Here is a 23,898-nt window from a genome sequence, read left to right on the forward strand (position 1 = left end):
TGTATTTGAAGTAATTGTATTCAACGAAATCTTATTGGTTATTTTCTCTATTTTTTCTCCTCCTCTAGATTTCTTTTTATCTTTTAAAAAAATCCATTCTCATTTTTCTCATTTATTTTAATTAAAATTTTAACATAAACTTCACAAACAAAATTTCTTAAAATATAGCTATAAATTTATAATAAATAATTTATTATATAAAACACATGTTAAAATTAAGAGCTAAAATAGTTCCTTTGTAGAAGTCCAGAGATCAAAACACATATTTTAAAAAACATGAACCAAAATAAACAAAACTTTTTAGAAGTCCAAACATCAAAACAGATATTTTAAAAAACATGAAAAAAATTAAGGGATTAAAATAAATATTTTAAAAAACATGAACCAAAATAAACAAAAGAAAAGACTACAGTAAGAACGAAAATAAATAGTTCTTAAACCGAAGAGAATAAAATATAAACAAGTGGTAAAATGCGACCTGTTACATTTCTTCAAGAAAAGTGATACAGGAGAAAAGTTCTAAGAAAAGGAAAATAAACCAAGAGTTGAGCTACCAAAAAATTTGTGCGTAAATATCAAAGATTGGGATATTCCAATGCCATAGTTAATATCACACTTGAACAAGGAAGATACAAACTTCTTATTCCTTCGTATGACTGTTACAAGAACTGGCAAACAAAAATAATTAATCCGCCTGAAAACTCCCCGAAAGGACATGTAATTTTGCATAACGAAAAATTATTTTGCGATGCTGAATGTGACCAAAAATAACACGAATAATCGACATCGTCTAGTAACGGTTCCAGTATGTCCTGCGTCTGAACCAGTTGTAGTCGGGCAAACCCTGGATGGGGCCTAAAGCAGCAATTGCAACATCCTGCAGAAATGAAAAGATTGATCAATGAAGTGAAACAGGGAAAGAAGATCTGTATAACCTCGGGCACTCTTTTTCTCTTCTTCAGTTCTTACCCTATCGTAAATAAACCGATTCGCAACACGTTTGATGGTGCTTGCATCAACGGCATCAATTCTTGCGAACAATTCGGCGAACGGGATTCTACGACCATATGTAAGGAGCTGCAACCCAATGAAATAAGAGGGGATTGATCAGGTTAATGTCCACTAATTATCGAGTTAATCAAATGTCCACTGTCCAGTAATGTGTACATGAGTTGAAAAACTCATCTCAGACGAGTGATAAGCATCTACATTTCCTCATATGGAAGTAAAAAGCTCCCATTCATTTGATATTTTCTTTTTCCAAATACATTTGAGCTACTAGGCCAGTTCTAAGAAATCTCGAAACAAGAATCGATATGCTCGTGAATGTAATTGTTTAAAATGATGGGAAGGAGTGGATACCTGACGACCGATATCTTCAGCTACTGGGCTTGTTCCATCTATGTGAAGCAATAGAGAAGATTTCAACTGCAGTTTGCAACAAAAGAGTATGTCAATGGGTGTGTACACATGTATTCGATTCCAAGTTCTACCAAGAGAATTAATAAAACTCATGCCCACTACATATATAACTTATATGGGAGCATGGCGGAATGATGCAAGACACCAGTTGCATCATCTGTGCATAATATTCCAAGTTTCTCGTTTTAAATTTTCTTTTTTTTTTTAATATCTGTGAGTGTCCGAGGTAGCTTAGACTAATCTCACAGGACAACTGTCCGCCCTACAACATTTGGTGCTAAGAAACACATAGGAATTACTAATTCCTAAAGTAGTTGGTCATCATGTGAACTCATTCCCTCTTAATTAACCTAGTCTCTTTGGACTAATGGGCCACCTATAATGGTTTCGTTCTATTGAGAAACCTAAGCATTTGACAACTGTTTATGTTTCTTGTTTCTCACTCTTTTAAAAATATTTACAAAATTGTATAGAAATTGAACAACAAAAAACAAAATCAAGCTTCTTGTTCCTTGTACCCGTTTCTACTTTTTTTTTTCAAAAAATAAGTAAATATATTGTTTTATCATTCTTGACTTATAAAATACATGGTAAATATTAAACATTAATAATAACATAAAAATTTTGAATATTTAATTATAAAAATCAATTTTTATATAAATTTTTTACTTTTTGGATTTAAAATTTAATAGTTACCTTATTTTTTCAATTAAAAAATAAAGAACCAGAGATTGTTACCAAATACAATTATGTTTTTCTTTATTAAAAATAGAAAACAAGAAATGGGAAGATTACCAAAGGGAGCCCTTAAATACTGATTTTATTCAAAAAAATAAAAATAAAAATGACAAGAAATTAACATGGTAGAAGTCTGATTCCTTTTAGCTCTCAACATACCAGGAAACTGGTGAATTAGTCTACAATTCCTCTATAAACCTTTTGTAGCCATTATTGTTATATTTGTAAACTACAGCTAAAATTTAGCTAACTTCGTCGTTAGGAGTAAGATGCCGGTTAGACGTCAAGCAGTCAACTAACAACGGTCTGAAAGTTAGTCTAAATGCCATTGATTGGGTTTTCATCAGTTTTTTTTTTTTTTCAGGATCTATCTTTTGTACTTTAATTTATTTAGATGAATGCTGAAGCTTGTTATTTCGTCAGCTTGTATAAATAAAAGAAGATCCTCCCTATAAATTTCAGCATAATATGAATTTATTCTGCTTTGGAATCAATCCCAAGTTCAATTAGAATTAAAACGTGGAGACCCGATTTTAAACTAAGAGGAATAAGTACAGCATCTACCTGATTGCGAGCACGGGTAACATCAGGTTCCGAAACCCGGTAAGCTAACTTGGTTGTCTCGTACATGATTGCATAGGCTAGATCATCTAAGCAGTCCGGCTGAAAAAATGAACACAACGGTCAGATAATTTAGCTAAGAAATCAAACTGCAAATTTTTTTTTTAATAAGAATAAACTGCATTGGAAGAAAGAGATGACAGAATAGAGAGGTAGATTATCTTAAAACTAGCTGAGAAGAATCAGAAGAGCATTATTATTAGAAGTCCACAAAGAAACCCCAAACAGGCAGAATTCAGACCTAAAAATCCTCCCTCTTAAAATATTTTAAAAAAACTAAAATTATTTTCTTACAAATTCTCTTAAGAAATTGCTAAGACCAAGTCTATACAGAATCTAGCGTTTGCCTTCAGGGATATATACCCAGTGCCATAGATATATATGCATATATATCCGTGAGTGTCTAAGTCAGATTGCGCATAGCTGGACTAATCTCATAGGAGAACCGTTTGACCCTAATACATTTTAGTTGCCAAGAGGTGAAAAAGATGCATCAAAAGATTTTCAATGTCACAATAAGGCCCACACAAAACACACGACTTAGCAGGTCGGAGGTCAGAATAGGACTTCCAAACTAATAGATGAATTATAAACTACAGTTTGGATAGCTGCTTGATTAAAAGCCATGTGACCATGAAGACATCAATGACAAATCATTATACTACGTAACTGAAACCTAAAATCAAAAGCTAATCGCAAACACACTTATAAGTATTTAAATAAAATGAATTGTGAGAAAGCTATTGCATAACAAGCTTACAAGTGTATAGCATCTTTTTTTTTTTAATTTCATGTGTCTTTCTTTGCAATAATTCTCATAGTTCAAGCTTGGAAAGGCATTTCAAAAAATCTGCAGTATTTCTCTCACAGAAGTTGTACACTAGCAAATGTCATAAGCCTAATAGTAGTCCCCAATTTAGAATCAGGTCACATAGATAGGTGAAGGCAGGTCACTACCAAACTTTAAAAAATTACAAGTGAACAAGATGAATAAAACCTTAATACACACAAAAACAGATTATAAAACAAAACTAACTTTTTTGCAGGTTTGCTTAAACTCAAAAGGAGAGCATAGATAACAATAACAACCTTTGTATTTTTCTGCTTGTATTAAGATCACGAGTAATTAACAAATGATGCTCTATTCTCAATTATTAAAAACCCAAGCCATATATTACAATCTTTCAATGAAATAGTGTTTCTTGTTGAAAAAAAAAACTGAGAGATTAGAGATACGCTGAAATTGAAATGCCAGTAAGGAAAAAAAAAAAGAACATCTCGCCTTCTTCAGAATAGAAATCTTAGAAAAAGATAAATGGTTTGGCGACTAAAAGAAAATAATGGCATCCACGCTATGATATTTCTAACAGGTTAGAATAAGACCCTGCAGCATTTCAGGTCCAAGTGGTGCTATACAACCTACGGGGACTGAGCATTTAAACTTTGTAATATCCAAGTAAACAAAAGGCAACGATAAGTATGGAAGTTAACAAGAGGGAGGGAATAATTAAAGTAACTGAATAAGGAATAGAATATTTTAATGATTGTCACAATCACCTTTGCAACAGCATAGACACCAAAAAGACCAGTGTCCTTGTAATTGGTGTTGAAAGCCATCATACTTTCTGCTACTTCATTGATGGCGACTCTTTGGGCCAGCTCAGAACTGTTCATAATTTAGAAAAAGGAACAATTAAAAATAATGAAAACAACTTTCATTATAACTCATGAAAATAATTGCCACATGTCAGTAGCAGTCAGGAAATTCACGTTTGGAGTTAACACACAAAGGTTATAAAGGACAAAAGGTGAAGGGGAAAAAGATCACCCCATATGCTTTCCACCTCCAGCACTTTTATTCCAAGAACCCAACATAGCTTGCATGACCATCAGAGCAATGGAGTCTGGATCTGTCCAGGATGCTCCATTAAAAGCTATAGCAAATTGTGCCAAAGGAACATCATCATCAATTATCCTAACCTGTCAATTCCAGTGATAATAAAAATTTGGTAAGTGAAATTCTCGATAGATAGAAAGGTAAATCCAAATATCATTTATTTGGGTACCTCAGAACCAGTAAAGATTGCTGGCTCCTTTGCAACCAACTGAGAAGCTGTGGTTGGTTCTGATGATAACTTTGTGAACAATTTTTTTACTTGCTCAACGAAATCCTCGTGTTTAACAGCTCCTGAAGCAGCAATAACCTAAAAGAAAAATAGCATCATATTATTGACAACCATTTTCTCATGAAGTCTTGAACAAGTATCTTGATTGAAGATAGAAGTGGGAGAAAGATACAGCCCAATCATCATCCAAAAGGACCGTGATAAACAAATGATAAACACATTATCCCCGGATATGAAGTTACTTCAATATCATATCACAATCAGTGCATACCCTCTGTCAAGCAGTAACTAAACGATCATATAAATTGTTCGTACCATTCTTGGAGCAGTGTAATGTGTTTGGATATAACTTTGAAGATGGTCCTTAGTAATTGTCCTGATATTTTGAGCTGGACCAAGAATCGTTCTGCCAAGAGGAGTATACTGGAATGCAGTTGCGTGCAAATGATCAAAGATAACTTCTTCTGTTTGCCCCTCAACCTGCACAGTTCAGTGCCTTAAACAATTAAGTCATGAAAATATAAAAAAGCACAAATCCAAAGCCACGGCCAATTTCATGGTCAACGAGAAATCAGACTCTTTTGGTGCAGAGAACTAAACACCACCCATTTCCAGGTTTCACATGCCACTCCTTCTGTCTTAGGAAAACTAACACGGTAAAAACAAACTAAATGTAAGTGCACTTGCACAATTTAGACCAGAACTTAACCCTCCTGCAGCATTATGACTTTGATTGTATTCAGTGAGCGAACCACGAAAATTTAGCAAGTAATCAACCACAATCACTACCCTACTTCAAGTGGATCTGGCGCCAGTGCGACTCTATCTATATCTTCATGCACCAGAGACAAACTTTTGTGATGTGCTAAAACTAAAAGTTGCGGCTCATGTGCTTTAATTATTTGCATCTTAAACTTCAACCTTTCTATACATTTAGGCCATTAACCTTTCCAACCAAGATGCAAAAACTTTGTACCATACTATTAAATACGTAGCAAATCGAACAAACGGGCAGAGGATTCTTACCTCCTCCATTTCTCTCAAAATCACATCCCGCTCGCGACTAATACGGTGCTCATCGAACTTCGAATTCTGCAAAATGTCAGCCAAAATATCCAGTGCCTTGGGCACATCCTTGTCCAAGACCTTGGCATAATACGTAGTCTGCTCCCTCGACGTGTACGCGTTCAGATGACCACCCATGTTCTCGATCTCCTCCTCGAGCTGCCTCGCCGTCCTTTTCTCCGTTCCCTTAAAGATCATGTGTTCGAGGAAATGGGCGGTGCCGTTCGTCTCCTCGGTCTCGAACCTCGACCCAGCATCGATCCACACTCCAACCGTCGCCGTCCGGGCGGCAAGGTTGGACTCGGTGGCGACCCGGAGTCCATTAGGGAGAGTAGTGACCCGAGTCTCAGGCGCGGAGAGAATCCGGGTGTGATCAGTGATGGTCGGGTGAGGCGACCCGTATTTGAGAAACCTAGGGTCGGGATTCTCGAGCTGTTTCAGCTTGGATTTGACGGCCTCTGCGAGGCGATCGTAGATCATCGCATTGGGTGGCGGAGGAGAGGGAGGTGGAGAAGACGCCGCCACCGCCGGAGAGGTCGACGCCGATCTAATGGCATGGGAAAACGAGGCGGATGATCGCCGGTGAGAGTTCCGAGCGAGGGTGAGAAGATTCTTCATCGCCATGATTGCCCTCTGGCTCTGGCTCTAGGGTTTGCAGCGGCTACTGAATTTTTTGGGGTCGCAGCTGAGGAACTTGTGAAAAAAGGGAGAGCGAGAGTTTCATGGAGGAAATCGCTACGGCGTCGTTTCGCATGAGGCGACACCGTTTTGGTTTTTGGGAACGGTTGCAAACGAGCCTAGTTTGGCTGCTATTCGACCGGTCTCGTCTCCTCACTCCCCAAATCTCTCTCCGAAATTTATTTCCTTTGGAAATAATATTTTTGGTTAACTATAAATTGCTGTTTTTAGGTTAAAAAAATTATAGGCAAAAAATACTTTCATTGGAGTAACCGTTAATTTTAATTTGTAATAAATTTAATCTGTAAATTTTTAAATTGATAACAATCCATTCACTCGTAATAATTTAATTTTTATAGTAGATTTAGTTTTTTTATAAAATTTTTATTAAGATATATATGTATATTGATAAACTGATGAATTAAATATATATATTTATATCTATAATCAAATGTATTTCTCTCTGTTAAACCATATTGATTAGTGTAGAAAAAAATTGTAGTGTTAATGATTGATAATTAAATATTATGATTTCTTTCTAATTACTAAATATTAACTGTAGTAGTTAATGTTGGATAAAGTTAAACTGTAGTGGTTAATGAAAATGGCAAACAATGAGTCATTGTTTCTATAAATGTTAACCATATTCAAATACTCATTTATCACAGTTTCTATAAATGTGATATTCAAATACATATACATATAATGTATTTTAAAAATAGGATTTTTTTTTCCTTTATTTTTTGTTTATTTGATAAATTAAAGTATTAATATTTAATTAAATTTAATAATGGAATATGAAATGTGCTAGAATCTCAAAAAGCTTTGCAACTTCTCTGCTCCATGTAATTACAAAATGGCTCGTTTTTCACATCAATTATTTGAATCCATCTTTTTTTTTTCTATACTTATTTTTTTATTCATTATTTTAAAGGTTTCTAGAATTAATATGATAGATATTAAGATCACGTTCATTTTGGGAATAAAAAATTTCATTCTTTTTCATGGTTGTTCGATGAAAAATTCATAAAGCCTCGCCCTCAAAATTTTTATTTTCATTTTTTTAATGCAGAAAATTTATTGAATACTAAATTATAACATTATGATTTTTAACCCAAAAAAATTACATGTATCTTTTTTTCACTTAATTGTGCCACAAACTCATGAATAGTTGCTCTTTTAATAATTAAATTATTTGTGTTTCCAATCTAATAATTTTATTATACTTTTAATTTATGCTTCCTCCTTCCAACACTTCAACTCTAATAAAAATTTAAACCATTTTTTTTATAATACAATAAATGTGGTGGAGGGCTCGAAACTTTTTTGTCAAAGATATGTGTCAATTATCGCTAAGTTAAATTCAGGTTGAATTTTTCAAATTTCAATAACTAAGATATGCATTTTGAATGTTTGGACCAAATTGGTTTGTTTTTTTTTTAATTAAGCTATACTAAAATTTTTACGGACTAAAATGGATAAATCCAAAATTTTCAACACTAAAATAAGATTTAAACGGTGATTCAACAAAATTTAAATTTTATTGTCGTATCATTTCTGGTTAAATAAATAATAATTTTGACTATTGAATTAGTAGTTTACTTTAGCTCATCATTTTTATGATCGTGACCTGATTGGTACACTACTTAAAAAAATAAAATAAAATAAACCATCATTTCATCCATGAATTTTGACCAATTCAAGTATGGAACTCTAGAATGTAATTTTCCTCGAAAATGAAAAAAAAAAAGGAGAGATCTTGAAAATGTGAAAAGGAGTCATCATTAATTCAGCTTTAAGGTTGTGGGTTTTTCCCTCTAATTTTATTACCAAATTTTTAAAAATAAATCTTCAATTTCACTCAACATTAATTTTCTGAATCTCCAAGCAAGTTCATGCGTAGATTTCAAGTTTTCTATTCTTCCTTTTCCCCTAATTTTTTCCCTAAAAAAAGGACAATTAATTATAGTGTTTGGTGATGATGTTGATTCTCATCAAAACATGTTATCTGTTTTTTCTAAGGTGTAATATTTCACACTTGTTATCATTCAAATAATTTTTAGGTTTTAATTGAAATTAAAATTATTTTGTAAATTTTATATATAAAAAAATATTTTTCCTAATAAAATAAGTTATTCGATGGCAGAGCTAACATATATCAGATCTATTTCAATAGAATTTTCTTTCGTCTGCAATGGAGTCTTTCAGATAGTTCTATTGTATTGAGAAAAAGCTTTACTAATATTTTTCTTTTCATTACAACAAAAACTTGCATTAGCAAAAATCCAATCTATTGTAGTGTAGTGTAGTATATTTTAATTTTTAAAATTTTCATAATGTTTGATTTAGTATTTATCATAAAACTTTCTATTTTATTCAATAGAAATCTTACAACGAAGGATATTACAAACATGTAACTGAGATGAATAATGTTTATGTAACTATAGAAAAATTAGAAGGTAGGCAAACAATTTATATTATATAACTTTGTTAACCAATATATAGGTCAATCAAGGATTACTATAATTATATAATTTAATATATAAATTAATAATCGATAATTTAGGTAAATCAATCATTGTCACATAAAACAAAAACATATTGGTCATCAATATTAAAGTTAATCAATCACTCTCATAATTTTTCTACCTTTGCAAAAAAAAAAATATATGTGTACTAAAGTTAATCAATTATTTACAAGTTCTATCTTTAAAAAAATGTCATGTTTATAGTGTATTTGTAATGATTTATTTATAAAAATACACATCTTCAATTTTCACTACTATAATTTATAAAGGTAAATTATATATAATTTTATTTGTAAATCTCAATGTAACTCACGAGCATTAATAATCTTTGATTAGAATATTCATCCACACATTCTCAATCTTATATGTTAAAAAAAGAAGAAAAAAAAATCAGACTCGCGTAACACAACTTTTATTAAATAAAAGAAGGGAATTTAGTAGCAACGACACAAACGTATTTTCCATATAAAGTTTAAAGATCAAAATTGAAATCAATCTGAACATAGCTCAATTTGTTAAGTCACGTATCCCTAATCAAAAGATCGTAAGTTCGAATTCTCACCTTTATATGTTATACTAAAAAGAAGATCAAAATTGATTTGAAAATATAAAGATTAAAATAAATAAATATGAAAGGTAAATTTTTGTTAACATTGAGAATGACATGAAAGCATATCAAGATCACTCATTTTCAGAAAGGAGAATTGAAGAATACTTCCCAACCTTTTCAATGTGATGGTCTATTTTGTGTTTGGCTCATGAGAAAATTTGAAAAGGAAAGAGAAAAAGAAAGGAAAGGAAAGAAAAGTAAAATAATAATAATATAATAAATAATAAATGGTTATGATGGGGAAAAGTTGGTGGAAATGAATATGTTCTAAAGAAAGACTTCTTGGAGCAGAGCTTTTCCAACATCTATGGAAGAAAACGACACCATTTCACAAATTAAAATTTAACATAAAAATATTTTTAAATATCTCTATATACATTTGCTATTTTCAAATATATATATTTATTATTATTATTATTATTAAATTTTTTTTTGTTAATGTAACATGACTCAACAAGTTAAAATACCTCCGTCTGATCAAAAGGTTATGAGTTCAAAGATTTAGGTATTATTAAATAATTAATAAAAATTGATAAGAACACTTTTTTTTTGTGCAAATTTTAAAATTTCTTAAAACTATGATTAAATAATTAAAAAATCACAAACAAAACTAGATTTAACCTATTAAAGATGCGTTTGAGGAGTGATTTTGCCCATTTCCATTCATCACATTTGTCAAATTAAAAAATTGATTTTAGAAAAACACAAAATCACTTAAAATTGATTTTTAAATATCACTTACGTGATGATTTTAAAAAATCTTTTTTTCCAAAATCACTTCTTCTATTATCACTCCCAAAATACTCTAAAAGAAACTCATGATATTTCTTCTATCATATTAAAAAAAAAAACCACACAATTTCTTATTTATTTATTTTTTTAAAAACAGGTAGAAAACTCGGAGTAGGCATCCTTAATTAACTTTTCATTAAAAAAGAAAAATGGTCAAATGACATTTGTTAATGATAAATATTCATTTCATTTTCTTCAACTATCTTGTAAATTTTACTTTGACTTCTTTTTACTCTTTTTATTCCATCATTCTTTATAAAATCAGAATAACCTTTTTTTTCCTATCCTAGATTAAAACTTTTTTTTTGTTACACCCTCTTCTAGATTTGAATAGATTGAAAAAAAAGAATGACTAAGATTATCCTATAAAAATGGGTTGGAAATAAATCAATAGGATTCTTTTTTAAAATAATTTTCAATAAAAGGTAATTTCTTACCAAAAAGTTCAAATATATCTTCCTATTTTAAAACTGCCTATTTTTTTTTAGAGTTTTTTAAAAACCGTCTATTTTAAATGGCCCGTTATCCAAATATATATATATATATATATATTGAAAATAATGTATACATATATACTATTTATCCAAGTCACAAAATAAAAATTCTTCAGGGGGGTTATTCTCTCCCACGCCACGTGTTAGATTTGTAATTGATATGTTTTTTTTTTGTCAATTATGAATGAAAATAATAATTAATGGCAAAATTATTAAATTAAAATAAGTAGTCAACGGTGGGAGAGGTTGAAAACCGATGGCCTCTCTCAAAAGGGAAGAAAAATACTTGGAAACTACGCGTCGTCACGGAGGCACGTGACCGAGAGAGCCGGTGCCCGGTCGTTCTGGGAGGTTCGTGGGGAGAACAAGACCTTCCGGTATCAAAAAAAAAAAAAAACGCGTAGATTGGAATTCTCCCAGCTGTAATCGTTCTGTTTCAGACTTTTCACTCACTCTTCTTCCCATTCTTCCGATTCTCCATTCCAAATAAATAAATTGATTCAATGTGCTCCTGAACCATTTACCGTAAAAATAAGGATTCATGTCGTTTCTAAGCGGTAAACATGGTTCTAAATATTCGTCGATACGTCGACATTTTTATCGACATATTCATGTTTTTATGAGCTCGATATTGACATGAAGGAGTAAATCGACATTTTCATCGTAGTACAAAAAAATCAACAAAATATAAAAAATATATAAAAAAATGTCATTATATACATAATATTAATATTAATTATTTTTAACCAATTTAGAAATAGGAAAATATTTATTTTATTAATTCAAATATTTTTTACAACTTTTTAATACTTCTAACTTTTATAAAAATATCCATCGATATCGATATTTTATCGACACCTCGACATTTCCATCGACGTCGACATTTAAAAAATTTGTTGTAAATGAGGTAGCCAAAACTAGTTCAGTTATAATTGACATATATCTCCAACCAAGAGATTGTAGGTTCAAATCTCCAACTCGATCACATGTTGTTCTAAAAAAAAAAGAGTACGAGCTCAGTTAGTGGGCCTTAAGCGGTTACGAAATATTGGATTTGAGGTAGGAGTTATTGATGTGGGGCTTAAAAAATGACTGCCTAATAGTTTTCTTTTTGTTTTAGGGGATGATAGAAAAGAGACGAAAATAATCAATAGGGTTTTATTGAAAATGTAATTCAAATATAAATCAAATAATAATTTAAATAATATTATCCAATAATATAATCTAACATTACCGATACTATTTACGCTTGTCATTCATTTCAAACTCTCTTCTACTACTACTTCGTTTATGACTTAGCAAAAACATGGATTTTCATCGTTTGTTTTACTGGTAAATTTGTTACGAGCATATTTGAATCAATTTTGAAGATCAAAGATGAAAACGAAATTTTTTAAAACTCTTAGAGTATAATCGAAATAACCTCAAAGTTTAGCACATTTTGAATGGTTTATCCAAATAAATAAGATCTAATTTTATTTTTTAAATTGAACTTATAAAAATTACCTTGTACTTCAATTTTGTCCATTTAATTTTTTTATTTTCCTAAAAATAATTTTTAATTAAATATTAAGAATAAAAATAGAGTTTTGAAAACTACTTTTCCTTTTTGCAAAATTTGCTCGTCCACTCCATTGTAATCTTTTTTGGAGGTAACTTTACACTTTGCTTAGTTGTGATATTTAAAAGAAAAAAGACTATAGTTTTAAAAATATATATTTTAAATTAGATCTAAAAAAATAAAAATTAGTAAATGAGGATGTTATAGGTATATATATATATATTTTAAGTACAATAAGTGGCGTGGGAGATTCCACCTCATGATATTTTAGTCAGAAACAAGTGTCAATTACAGTTGATCAAAGCTCATGTTGGCTAAACGAGCATGATTTTTAAAAACGTAAAAAAAAAATACTAAAACAGACCAATAAAGAAATGTGCTTTTAGTAAAACATGTTACCAATATGGACCTAATTAATTAAGGAATTTTTTTAGTACAATTATGTAGAGGTGGAGATTCGAATCTAAGACATTTTAGTCGATAATATATACATCAATCATTTGAGTTCTGCTTTGACCCTCGAGGAACATTCAAGTTCATAGATTTGGAAATTTTATGTTGATATAAATTACAATTCAACTTGACTAAACCTGAATATAATTTAATTGATCAAGGCATAAAATAACCTTTTGCGAGCTCGAGGTTCAAATTTCCACCTAATCCATTATTGATGAACTATTATCAATATTTTCATCCTATTTTGTTGACATTTGATTTTTTTAGTACACCCACGAGTTAAAATTATCATGGGAGATTGTAATTTTTATCTATGTCTTTGAAATAATATTTATTCTTTTAAAAAAGAAGAAAATAAAAGAAAATTTTGGATGGAAATTAAAAGAAAAAATTGGATGACAGGTAAGTCAATGGTTCCCTCCTCACCTCACAAATGGTTAAAAGATGATTTTAAACAGTATTTTTAATGGTATTTTCCTATTTCTTATTATTTAAAACAACTTTCTTTTATTTCTAGAAATAATTTTATGATTGTGATGAGATGACTTAAATGTATATTAAAAAAAAATTATTCAGAAGTCTATAATTTTAAAAAGATGAACAATTTTATTTATTTTGAAAAATGAGTCCTACGTACCTCAAAAAGGAAAAAGGAAACGGAGAGCCATACATTACTTGGAATAAATGTTTTCTCTAAAAATAGTTAAACAAAAATTTAATGGATTTTTGTTCTAAATGTTAAATTATAGTTTCACTTTAGTTTAAATTATAAAATTTTGACACTATATTTCTGTAATTTAAAATTTATTTTCTATACACATTAATTAATTTATTAATTTCAATGTTCATGTCTTGTATGAGTATTACAATATTGTCCCACAAGAGGTTACATCAATCTACATAAACTTTAAAATTATTTTATTTTCAAAAGAGGTTTTGATTACTCGTAAAACTTTTGAATTATGATTTTACGTAGAGTTGATGTTATTAACGTCGACTTACACAAAAAAAATTAAAATAAAAATTCTTTTAACAACAATGATATGATATTGTCTGTTTTGGACATAAATCATCGTGATTTTGTTTTTTTGGTATCAACCATAAAGGTTTTATACTTAAGATGTTGTCCCTCACTTTTATATTTATGACCTTTCACTTATTCAATCAAAAGTGTGACTTTGGTCGCATCCTTAGCAACACTGTCTTTTTAGTTTGAACGCTTTATTTTACCTTTTTTTTAAGTAATCATGTCAAGTATTTCTTAAAAGGACTTTAGACGATTCGGTTATTTTTAAATATCTTTTATTTATTACCAAATATGGTAGATTTTTTTAAACTCACTTTTATTCATCTGAAACTCATTATTTTTGGCTTTCTATGTTTTAAAAGTAAGCCTACAAACACCCATTCCACCTATATATTTCTATATTTTGTTATCTACATTTTTTAATAGTTTAAATGATTTATAAAAATTGAGTTAAAAATTCAAGAAATAAAAATAAAAAGACTATAAACGGTCCTTTTATTTAAATAACAACAATAATAATAAGAAGAAAAAAAGCCACGGGTATTTATTTTTATTTTACTTTTCGGAGAACGTTATTTTTACGTTTTTGTCCCTCTCGGCCTACCGAAACGGAAGTTTCAAACGTGTAAAGACTTGACAGCTCCACCGGAACTTGCAACTGCAATTCGCTTGCCAGTGGTATGGGGTGTACTTGATTGTCTTTTTTAAATTGTTTGAGGGCATTTTCTGGACATCAATTGCGTATATAAACCCAGCTCCATTCTTCCACCATTTCCCACGAGGCGTCTCCCATTCTGAATCTGAGTCAAGTTTCAGAAATCTCTCTCTCAGGTAATTCTTCTTTCAATCTCCCATTTCCATTCCTCAACAATTGCATCGTCTTCTTCTTCCTTCTCATTCGTTGTGTTTTTTTTCGGATTTGGTTTCGCGTTTTTGTGCTGTAACAATTGGATCTGTGTTTTCAATTGCGTGTTTTGGTTCTTGATCTATAATTAGTTGCAGTATGAGCAAGAATCGAACCAGATCTGGCTTAATTCTGTGGATTTTATTCGAATTATTTCTCGATTCGTGCTGGTTGTCTTCTGATCTTGGATTTTCGAGCCGTTGTTTTGTGGATTGCTGTCGATCTGATGGTCTTAATTGGAATCACAAACGAACGTTAGTTGAGCTATGCTGATTTGCTTCGCTTATGGTTATTTGATTCTATTCCCAAGACATTCGTGATCGTTCAGGGTGATTCGGAATGTTTGTTTAGATTATGACCATAAAATAGGGGTAGAATTTGCAAGCCATGTCGTGTTATTTTTGTTCATAATTTGGAAATTCACTTTTGTGATTTGTTGTTTTCCATATGGTATACGATGAATTTAGGTGGAAGGCTTTGTGACTTTTTCTTAGTTTTAGTTTTCACTTCCCTTATATTGCAACCGCTATTTGTCCAGGTTGTAAATTGAAAAGGCAAAAATGGTGAAGATCTGTTGCATTGGTGCCGGATATGTTGGAGGGCCTACAATGGCGGTTATTGCACTGAAGTGCCCATCAATTGAAGTGGCTGTTGTGGATATCTCTGTGGCTCGGATCACTGCCTGGAACAGTGACCAGCTCCCGATCTACGAGCCAGGTCTTGATGGCGTCGTTAAGGAGTGCCGAGGCAGGAACCTCTTCTTCAGCACTGATGTGGAGAAACATGTCTTTGAGGCTGATATTGTTTTTGTCTCAGTCAACACTCCCACAAAAACTAGGGGTCTTGGTGCTGGTAAAGCTGCAGATCTAACATACTGGGAGAGCGCTGCTCGTATGATTGCCGATGTATCGAAATCTGACAAGATTGTAGTTGAGAAATCAACTGTCCCGGTTAAAACTGCCGAAGCAATTGAAAAGATCCTTACCCATAACAGCAAAGGAATAAAATTCCAAATTCTCTCAAACCCTGAATTCCTTGCTGAGGGGACTGCTATTAAGGATCTCTTTAACCCAGACCGTGTCCTCATTGGAGGGAGGGAGACCCCGGAAGGTCAGAAGGCCATCGCTGCGCTGAAGGCTGTTTACGCTCATTGGGTACCTGAAGACCGGATTCTCACTACCAATCTTTGGTCTGCTGAGCTCTCCAAGCTTGCTGCCAATGCTTTCTTGGCTCAGAGAATCTCATCCGTTAATGCCATTTCAGCTCTCTGTGAAGCCACTGGTGCAAATGTTTCACAGGTAGCCTATTCTGTCGGAACGGATTCGAGAATTGGACCCAAGTTCCTCAATGCCAGTGTTGGTTTTGGTGGATCTTGCTTCCAGAAGGACATCTTAAATCTGGTGTACATCTGCGAGTGCAATGGCCTTCCAGAGGTAGCAGAGTACTGGAAACAGGTGATCAAGATCAATGATTACCAGAAGAACCGTTTCGTTAACAGGGTCGTCGCCTCTATGTTCAACACGGTTTCAAACAAGAAGATTGCCATCCTGGGTTTCGCATTCAAGAAAGACACCGGTGACACGAGGGAGACCCCCGCCATCGATGTGTGCAAGGGACTCTTGGGAGACAAGGCACGGTTGAGCATCTACGATCCTCAGGTCACCGAGGATCAGATCCAGAGGGACCTCACACTCAGCAAGTTCGAATGGGACCATCCTACTCATCTGCAGCCAATGAGCCCCACAACTGTTAAGCAAGTGAGCGTCGTCTGGGACGCCTACGAAGCAACAAAGGAAGCTCATGCAGTCTGCATCCTGACCGAGTGGGACGAGTTCAAGAATCTCGACTACAAGAGGGTATATGACAACATGCAGAAACCTGCATTCATCTTCGATGGCCGAAATGTCGTTGACGCAGATAAGCTGCGTGATATCGGGTTCATCGTCTTCTCGATCGGAAAGCCTCTCGATCCATGGCTGAAGGACATGCCCGCTGTGGCTTAGACTTGCAGGTCCGCTTCCTTCAATAGCCTTCCTCTTTGCACGGCAACAAAACCAGTTGGTGGATTCTTTTACTAAAATTTTAATGTATTTTTGTTGGTTTATTTTCTTTCATTTCCTCATCATATTTTCTGTCGGGACTCTTTTTGAAGGTTTGAGACCATATGTTTTGCCTTCACATTGTCCTAGAACCTATCTTTTATCTTCCCATAAAAATTTTTGTTAGAAATTTCATTACATTTTTGTTTGCTTTTATAAATCAAAATCATATGTTGCTCACAACATTTATATATTTGCCTTTTAAGATCTCATAACCCAACCCATCCTATGGAATGAACTTCTGTACACTGTCCATTCATTCCTTTTTATATTTTCAAAGGTTCCTTGAGAGGATGCTAGTGATTGATATATGCTAACCTTAGTATAGTTCAACTAATTTAGATTGAGTTCAAACTAAACATTAAATTTTAATATCTCTCACAAGGCAAGGCAAATATTAGTTTAGTATTTATAATTGTTGATTTGGATGATACTGATTTTGTAAAATATCAAACGAAAATAAATATTTAATTTTGTAATATTTGTGCAACTCTTATTGAAAGAGTGAAGGGGAGGTTTCGAACTTGTGACCTTAAAATAATCTAAATCCTAATCCTAGATTATTGGTAATAAAATAAGATTTTGTTAGATAGAATTTTTAAGAAACATTGTTCTTTATCCTAGGAAAAGTGGGTTATCTCATTATTTTTCGAAAAGTGGGTTAAAAGTTAAAACATAACTTTAGTTTATATTTATTATTTACAATATATTTGTTATCATACATTATTGTTCATCCCAAGAAAAAGTTAGTTCTCTCGTTATTTTTAGAAAGTGGGTTAACTTAAACATATCTTTAGTTTATATTATATATTTGAAACATTTTAGTTTTTAGTCATATGCTTCTTTTAGTAATTTAGTCGGTGTACTTTAGAAAATGGGTTAAATCATATTTTTATGATGGTTGGTATTTGTACTTTTTTTATTTCTTCGAGATAATTTAGTGTACATCACAGCTGAGTCATAATTAAATCACATTATCAACTTAAACATAGCTCTGGTTAAGTCTTGTATTATCGACCAAAAAGTGAGATGTTCAAATGAATTTCCTTTGCTTTTTTCACTTAATAACTGTAGTAAAAAATTTAACGACAATTTTAAATTAAAAGACTTCAATATTACATCAAATTTGGTGATGAGGATTTGAAAGGAGATGTATTAATTGCATATCTATGTTCATATTGGTCATTAATACATATTTTAAAAGCATGATATTATACACTAAAATACAATACCAACTTGAGTATATCTCAATTAGTTAAGAAATATATCTCCGATCAAAAAAACGTAGGCTTGAATCTCCACCTCATGTGTTGTTATACTTTAAAAAAAACAATAAAAATAAAAATATTTGAACAGAGTAACATTAGAATCAAGATTCCAAGTATTATTGGGTGGGTTAGATGTAACATTAGAACGAGGAATTACACTGTCAATTTAAGTCTAGTTTAACTAATTAAGATATATATATCGTCGATCAAAAAGTTTGTGGTTCGAATTCACACCGCTATATTTACTAAAAAAGAAAAAGAACGAGTGGTTCCACCCTGGGGCAAAATGCCAAAAATATCCTTTTTGGTTGGCTGCCATGACCAAGACTTTTTGTGTGGAAGCACCTCACCGACACCGACGCATTTCCTTTTGTAGACGCAGATCTTATAGAATGGCATTTTTGTAATTTTTGCAACATTCCTTCCTAATTACGACCATGTCCTTAAATTCACAATACAAAATCTCCCACCGACCTTATACGACAGATTTTCCATATTTATTAGGTTGAGTTACAAATTTGGTTCGTATTTTTAATTTAAACGTCATAGAAGTTTCAATTCTATCTATATATGATTTAGACAACTTTCAATTTGGTTCTATGATTTGGTCTTATTTTCAAAAATTTTCTCTATTATTTGGTTAAATATCACGATGGTTTCTAAATTGTATCTTGTCGATTCAAAAAATTCACTTATTTTCTTCCCTTTTTTACTCAATTTTAAACTTTAACTATAGCCCACTAATATAATTAGCTAAATAGAAAACGTGCCCAAATTACTGGGACCAAATTTATAATTTCTCATTATTGTTGCTATTATTATTATTTATTTTTTATAGTTATAATTTATAATTAAATATCTACTCAATCATCTAATTTGAAATCAAGTAACAAATGGGTGACTTGAGCCTAACTTAGCTTATTAAAGCATTAAAATCTTTCTTCTAAAAAGTTAAAAGATGTTCAAATTTCCATCCCACCCTATTATTTGAACTAAAAAAAATGTGAAAAAGAAAATTAATTTAGGCTTGCACCTTATCTTATTAGGAAGGATCAAGGATCATCATGGACATGGTATATTTTCTTTTAATGGATTTAATTACAAAAGAAAAATTATATAGGTTGCAGTTTAGTCTTATAAACTTATTATATATGCTTCCCTTCCTATCTTTATTCTTGAATAAATTAGTTAATTTTTCTTTTTCTTTTGAAGATTTATAATTAGATAAATACGAGTTTTTATAGTTGGATGATAGTGATTCTTTTAATTGTATTTGATACTTTTTAATTATTTGAATATAATCATCTCACAGGGACGACTGAAAAGATACAAAATTGATAATCTATTGGATAAAAATATACTTTTGGTCTTCATATTTAGTCTTTAAATCTTGCAAATGAAATTTGGAGTATGATTTATTTTTAAGTACAACAAGTAGGAGTGGAGGATTCGAACTCATGACCTATTGATTATAAATATGTGTCAATTACTGCTGAGCTAAACTTTGGTTGACAAAAGTGGTTCTTAGAGTCATTTGACCATTAGTTCACTGACGAGAGTAGTAATGTAACAATTACTTGTTGATCGAGTTTGTACTTATTTTATATATAGTACGAGTTATTTGGATGTCACGTCACATTATCTCAAAGTTTGAGCTTTTTCAATCACTTTGACGTTTTTTAAGATTGTGTTTTTTTTCTTCGAGTACAACAATTTAGGGATATAGGGGATTGAACTTTCAACCTAGACGTAAGGAGTATATGCCAATTAATCTATGCTCATGTTAGATTTTATGACCGTGTTTGGCTATTAGTTGTAGTTACATGTGATTTCAAATGTTTTGTTCTTTAAATCTAGGATGATTTGTTGATTAGTTCCTAAATTTTTTTTATTTTATTGAAGAAATATATTAATTGTAACGCTTATTATAATTGAAAGTTTAAATTAATGAAATTTAAAATAAACATGTCGAGGGTAGATTCAAATTCACGATTTCATGATCCTACTTTAATTAGTGAGCTAGATTTTGATTGAGTTGTCAAATTTATTTTATAATCTATAGAAGTGTCGACCCACCCCTCATGGGCATTTTCGCATGTGTAGAAGTATAAAAAGAAATTTTCAACTTATCCATGAAAATTTAATACTCTGCCACGTGGCTAGGGGAAGTTATATAACTCAAATCCCATCGCATCATAATCGTCACCCCCACTTGAGAAATCGATCCGTCTCCTTCTTTTCACTCGTATGAAGCTTCAAACCACAAACATTCTTCTGAATTTCTTCCATTTCCCCTCAAAATCCGCTGTTTTTCGTTCGATTTCTGACCTGGGTTTCTCCTCTTTTTTGCATTTTCTTTCGAATAGGGTCGCTCCAGATTCGGGCAATGGAGCAAGATCAAGAACAGAAGCAGCACATCTGCAAGCTCTGCAACAAGAGCTTCTCCAATGGCAAAGTCTTGGGCGGCCATATGCGCTGCCATCGCACCCAAAATCAAAACCCCTCCAAAAAACGCAAAAAGAATCCCATCGATTCCTACAGCCTCAGAGAAAACCCCAAAAAGTCTTGGAAATTCTCAGCTCCAAGCCCCGAAAATGGCGAATCCGCCGCCCCTCCGCCGCAAGAAGAAAAAAACGTCTGCAAAATCTGCGGCAAAGGGTTCGATTCCTCCAAGGCCCTATTCGGCCACATGCGCCACCATTCCGGCCGACGGAAGGACCCGATCCGCCGCTGTAAATTCCTCACTTCTCCCCAATCCGCGGCGCCCGGCGACGGCGGCGGCGAAACTTTGGGGCTTCTGCGGCGGAAGCGATCCAGAAGGTCGCGGTGTAAGTATGATTCCAACCCTTCAGAAGTTGAAGAGTTAGCTCTGTGTCTGCTGATGCTTTCTAGAGGGGAGGGAAATTGGGGGGAACATGAATTTAACGAATCAATGTACAAATCCCATTTGGATGATTCTTTGAGCAAGAAGATGAATAGAGGAGAAAACGATTTAGATTTGGATTTAGGTTCAGATTCAGAAATTGGGAGATGTTGTGAAATGGTGGAGATGCCAAAGCTTGAGGATGAAGAACAACAACAACAACAACAACAACAAGAAGGATTTGAAATTGGGTTTTGTGAGGAATCTGAAGAAGTGGGAGAAAATGGGGTGAAATGTTTGAAGAAAAGTGAGATTGATCATCAGTGTGGAGTGTGTTTGAAGGTGTTTGGATCAGGGCAGGCATTGGGGGGCCACAAGAGAGCTCATATTTTGAAGCCTCATTTGATAATGGAGCTTCAAGAACAAGAACAAGATGAAGAAGAAGATGATGATGAATTCAAGCCATGGTGGAATGTAGATGGTGATAATGGGCAGCAGCAGCTTGAGGTGGGCTTGGATTGTTCCAACTGACTGAAAATTCTTGGGTCGGTTCGGTTTTCGAGCGGAAAGAAACGACCTAATCGGTTTGGTTTTTGTCGATGGCTGCTGCCTACTTTTGTTGATGTTGTTCATAGTTCCTTTCTTTTGAGCCATTTTTGTGGATGGCTTACCAAAGTTTTGTTTTCTTCTTTTTCTATTTGGGGAAGAAAATAGCAATGTGTACATAAGCTGATTGGATTGGATTGGATTTTTTTGTAATGTGAGATCCCACTTTTGAAATGTATCATTTTTCTTGGAATTATTTTTATTTATTTATTTAATTTATATTTTAGCAAGTTTTGTTTTTGTCCTGTGAATGTGATCTAAGTGGGCCCAAAAAAGAGTGTGAGGAATTTGATTTGGTTGATAAAGAGGGATGTGTGAAATTGTGAGTGGGATTTGGGTTCTTTTTGGTGCATGTGCAATGTGCAATGTGCAATGTGCAATGTGCAATGTGCATTACATACAAATTTAATGGATTTTTTTTCCTCTTTAAGATTAAACCCATTGGAGAAGAAAAATATTTATGATAATTTTCTTTTTATTCTCCATTGCCAATTAACACTTCCAAGTTGCTCTACCTACTCCTCTTTAATAATCTTTCATGTTCTTAGTTGGTTAAATATTATCGTTTAAAATATTATTTTAATCCATGTCCTTTCAACTTTTGTTTATTAATTTCTTAGTTTTAAAATGTTTGTTTCAGTCCTTATATTTTTAAAAAAATGACAATTTTGATCTTTTAATTTTATAACCTTATTTTTTTAAGCCATAACTTTAGGTAGATTTTGTGTTAAATTTGAAAATATGAACTAAAACGATCATTTTTAAAAAATACAGAGACTAAAACAAATATTTTCAAAGTACGGACTAGAATGAACTAAAGTTAATTAAATATACAAGGACCAAGATAAGTATTTTGAAAATATAGATACCAAAACGAACCAAAGTTGAAAGTACAAGGAGTAACCTAGTATTTTAACAAGCTACTAACAATTTTTTTTTTAATAATTCTCTATTACTTAAAAGGTTTCCGTTTAGTTTACGATGTTTTAACATTTTTCAATTTAGTTTCTCACTACTGATACATATTAAAATTGGCCGATGATAAATTTTTATGACATATTACTTAGTGACTTCACTGAATTTAGAAAAGAAAAATGTCATATAATAGAAGAAAATTTCATTCTCCAAATTTATAAGAAATTTGTAGAAATTTCGGTTTTTTTTTCTCTCTAAATTTCCATATTTCGATGACGAATTTAGTTATTTTTCTTTATTTTCCATTTTTCTCACTTCAAAAAAAGAATTTTCTTGTTTAAAAATTTACATTTTTTTAATTACTCACAAAAAATAAACCAAAACATTTCATGAAAAAAACCCCTAATTGAATTAATAATGGATGAGGTATATCTTGACATTATTGTACCAATTTAACCAATTAAGTAATACTCAAATTTACTTTAATTTTTGAATAAGTCACCTGCAACATTCAAGGTTTTAAATGTTGACCTCCATGGAAATGTCGATAGAAATATCGATAAAATATTGATGTCGGTGTATATTTCTCAAAAAATTATAAAAATTAAAAACTCAAAAAAAAGTTTAAAATTAGTAAATAATCGTTTCTCCATTTCTAAGTAAGTTAAAAATATTAATATTAATATTATATCAATATTAGTGAAATTTTGTTGATATTTTTTATATCTTGTCATTTTCTTTTGTAATATTATGGAAATGTCGATAACCCTCATGTCAATGTTGAACCTATAGATATATAGATACATGGACATGTGGACGGATATTTAGTACCTTGGCAACAATAAGTCTAATATATATTAGTAATTGATAAATTTAGGTTGTTTTTAATTTCATCACTTTAAACTTTTATTTTACCTATAGTTTCTATGTTTTCACCTTTTTATTTAAATGTTGATGTCAATCGTGATATTTTGATAATATTCTTTTTATATTTTGTCGATTTTTACAGTATTGTATATATTTCGATTTATTCTTCATATCAATATCCAATTTATACGCATAAAAATGTGAAAATGTCAATGGAAATTTAATACATTCCTAATCACATTTTAAAACAAAAATATA

General features: G+C 31.8%; 3 protein-coding genes across 3 annotated transcripts; 2 read left to right on the forward strand and 1 right to left on the reverse strand.

Moving 5' to 3' along the window:
* Positions 1–545: 545 nt before the first annotated feature.
* On the reverse strand, positions 546–6,739 carry MPPBETA (Insulinase (Peptidase family M16) protein). The gene is made up of 9 exons (XM_022288751.2): positions 5,934–6,739; positions 5,223–5,387; positions 4,848–4,985; positions 4,610–4,761; positions 4,339–4,447; positions 2,725–2,823; positions 1,363–1,428; positions 970–1,077; positions 546–877 (listed from the first exon to the last, which is right to left on the reverse strand). Exons 1-9 carry the CDS (start codon positions 6,594–6,596, stop codon positions 791–793), a joined length of 1,587 nt encoding a protein of 528 aa, XP_022144443.1. The 5' UTR covers positions 6,597–6,739; the 3' UTR covers positions 546–790.
* An 8,052-nt stretch (positions 6,740–14,791) lies between these two features.
* LOC111014176 (UDP-glucose 6-dehydrogenase 1) lies at positions 14,792–17,314 on the forward strand. Its single transcript, XM_022288813.2, has 2 exons — positions 14,792–14,949; positions 15,561–17,314. Exon 2 carries the CDS (start codon positions 15,583–15,585, stop codon positions 17,023–17,025), a length of 1,443 nt encoding a protein of 480 aa, XP_022144505.1. The 5' UTR covers positions 14,792–14,949; positions 15,561–15,582; the 3' UTR covers positions 17,026–17,314.
* Positions 17,315–20,455: 3,141 nt separating this feature from the next.
* Positions 20,456–22,051, forward strand: LOC111014137 (zinc finger protein ZAT9-like). Its single transcript, XM_088127507.1, has one exon. The coding sequence runs from the start codon at positions 20,776–20,778 to the stop codon at positions 21,781–21,783; it is 1,008 nt and encodes a 335-aa protein (XP_087983633.1). The 5' UTR covers positions 20,456–20,775; the 3' UTR covers positions 21,784–22,051.
* The last annotated feature ends 1,847 nt before the right edge of the window (positions 22,052–23,898 follow it).

Source organism: Momordica charantia, assembly GCF_013281855.1.
Source record: "Momordica charantia cultivar OHB3-1 chromosome 8 unlocalized genomic scaffold, Mcharantia_2.0 BLBB01000008.1, whole genome shotgun sequence".
In the NCBI taxonomy this organism is placed as follows: Eukaryota; Viridiplantae; Streptophyta; class Magnoliopsida; order Cucurbitales; family Cucurbitaceae; genus Momordica; species Momordica charantia.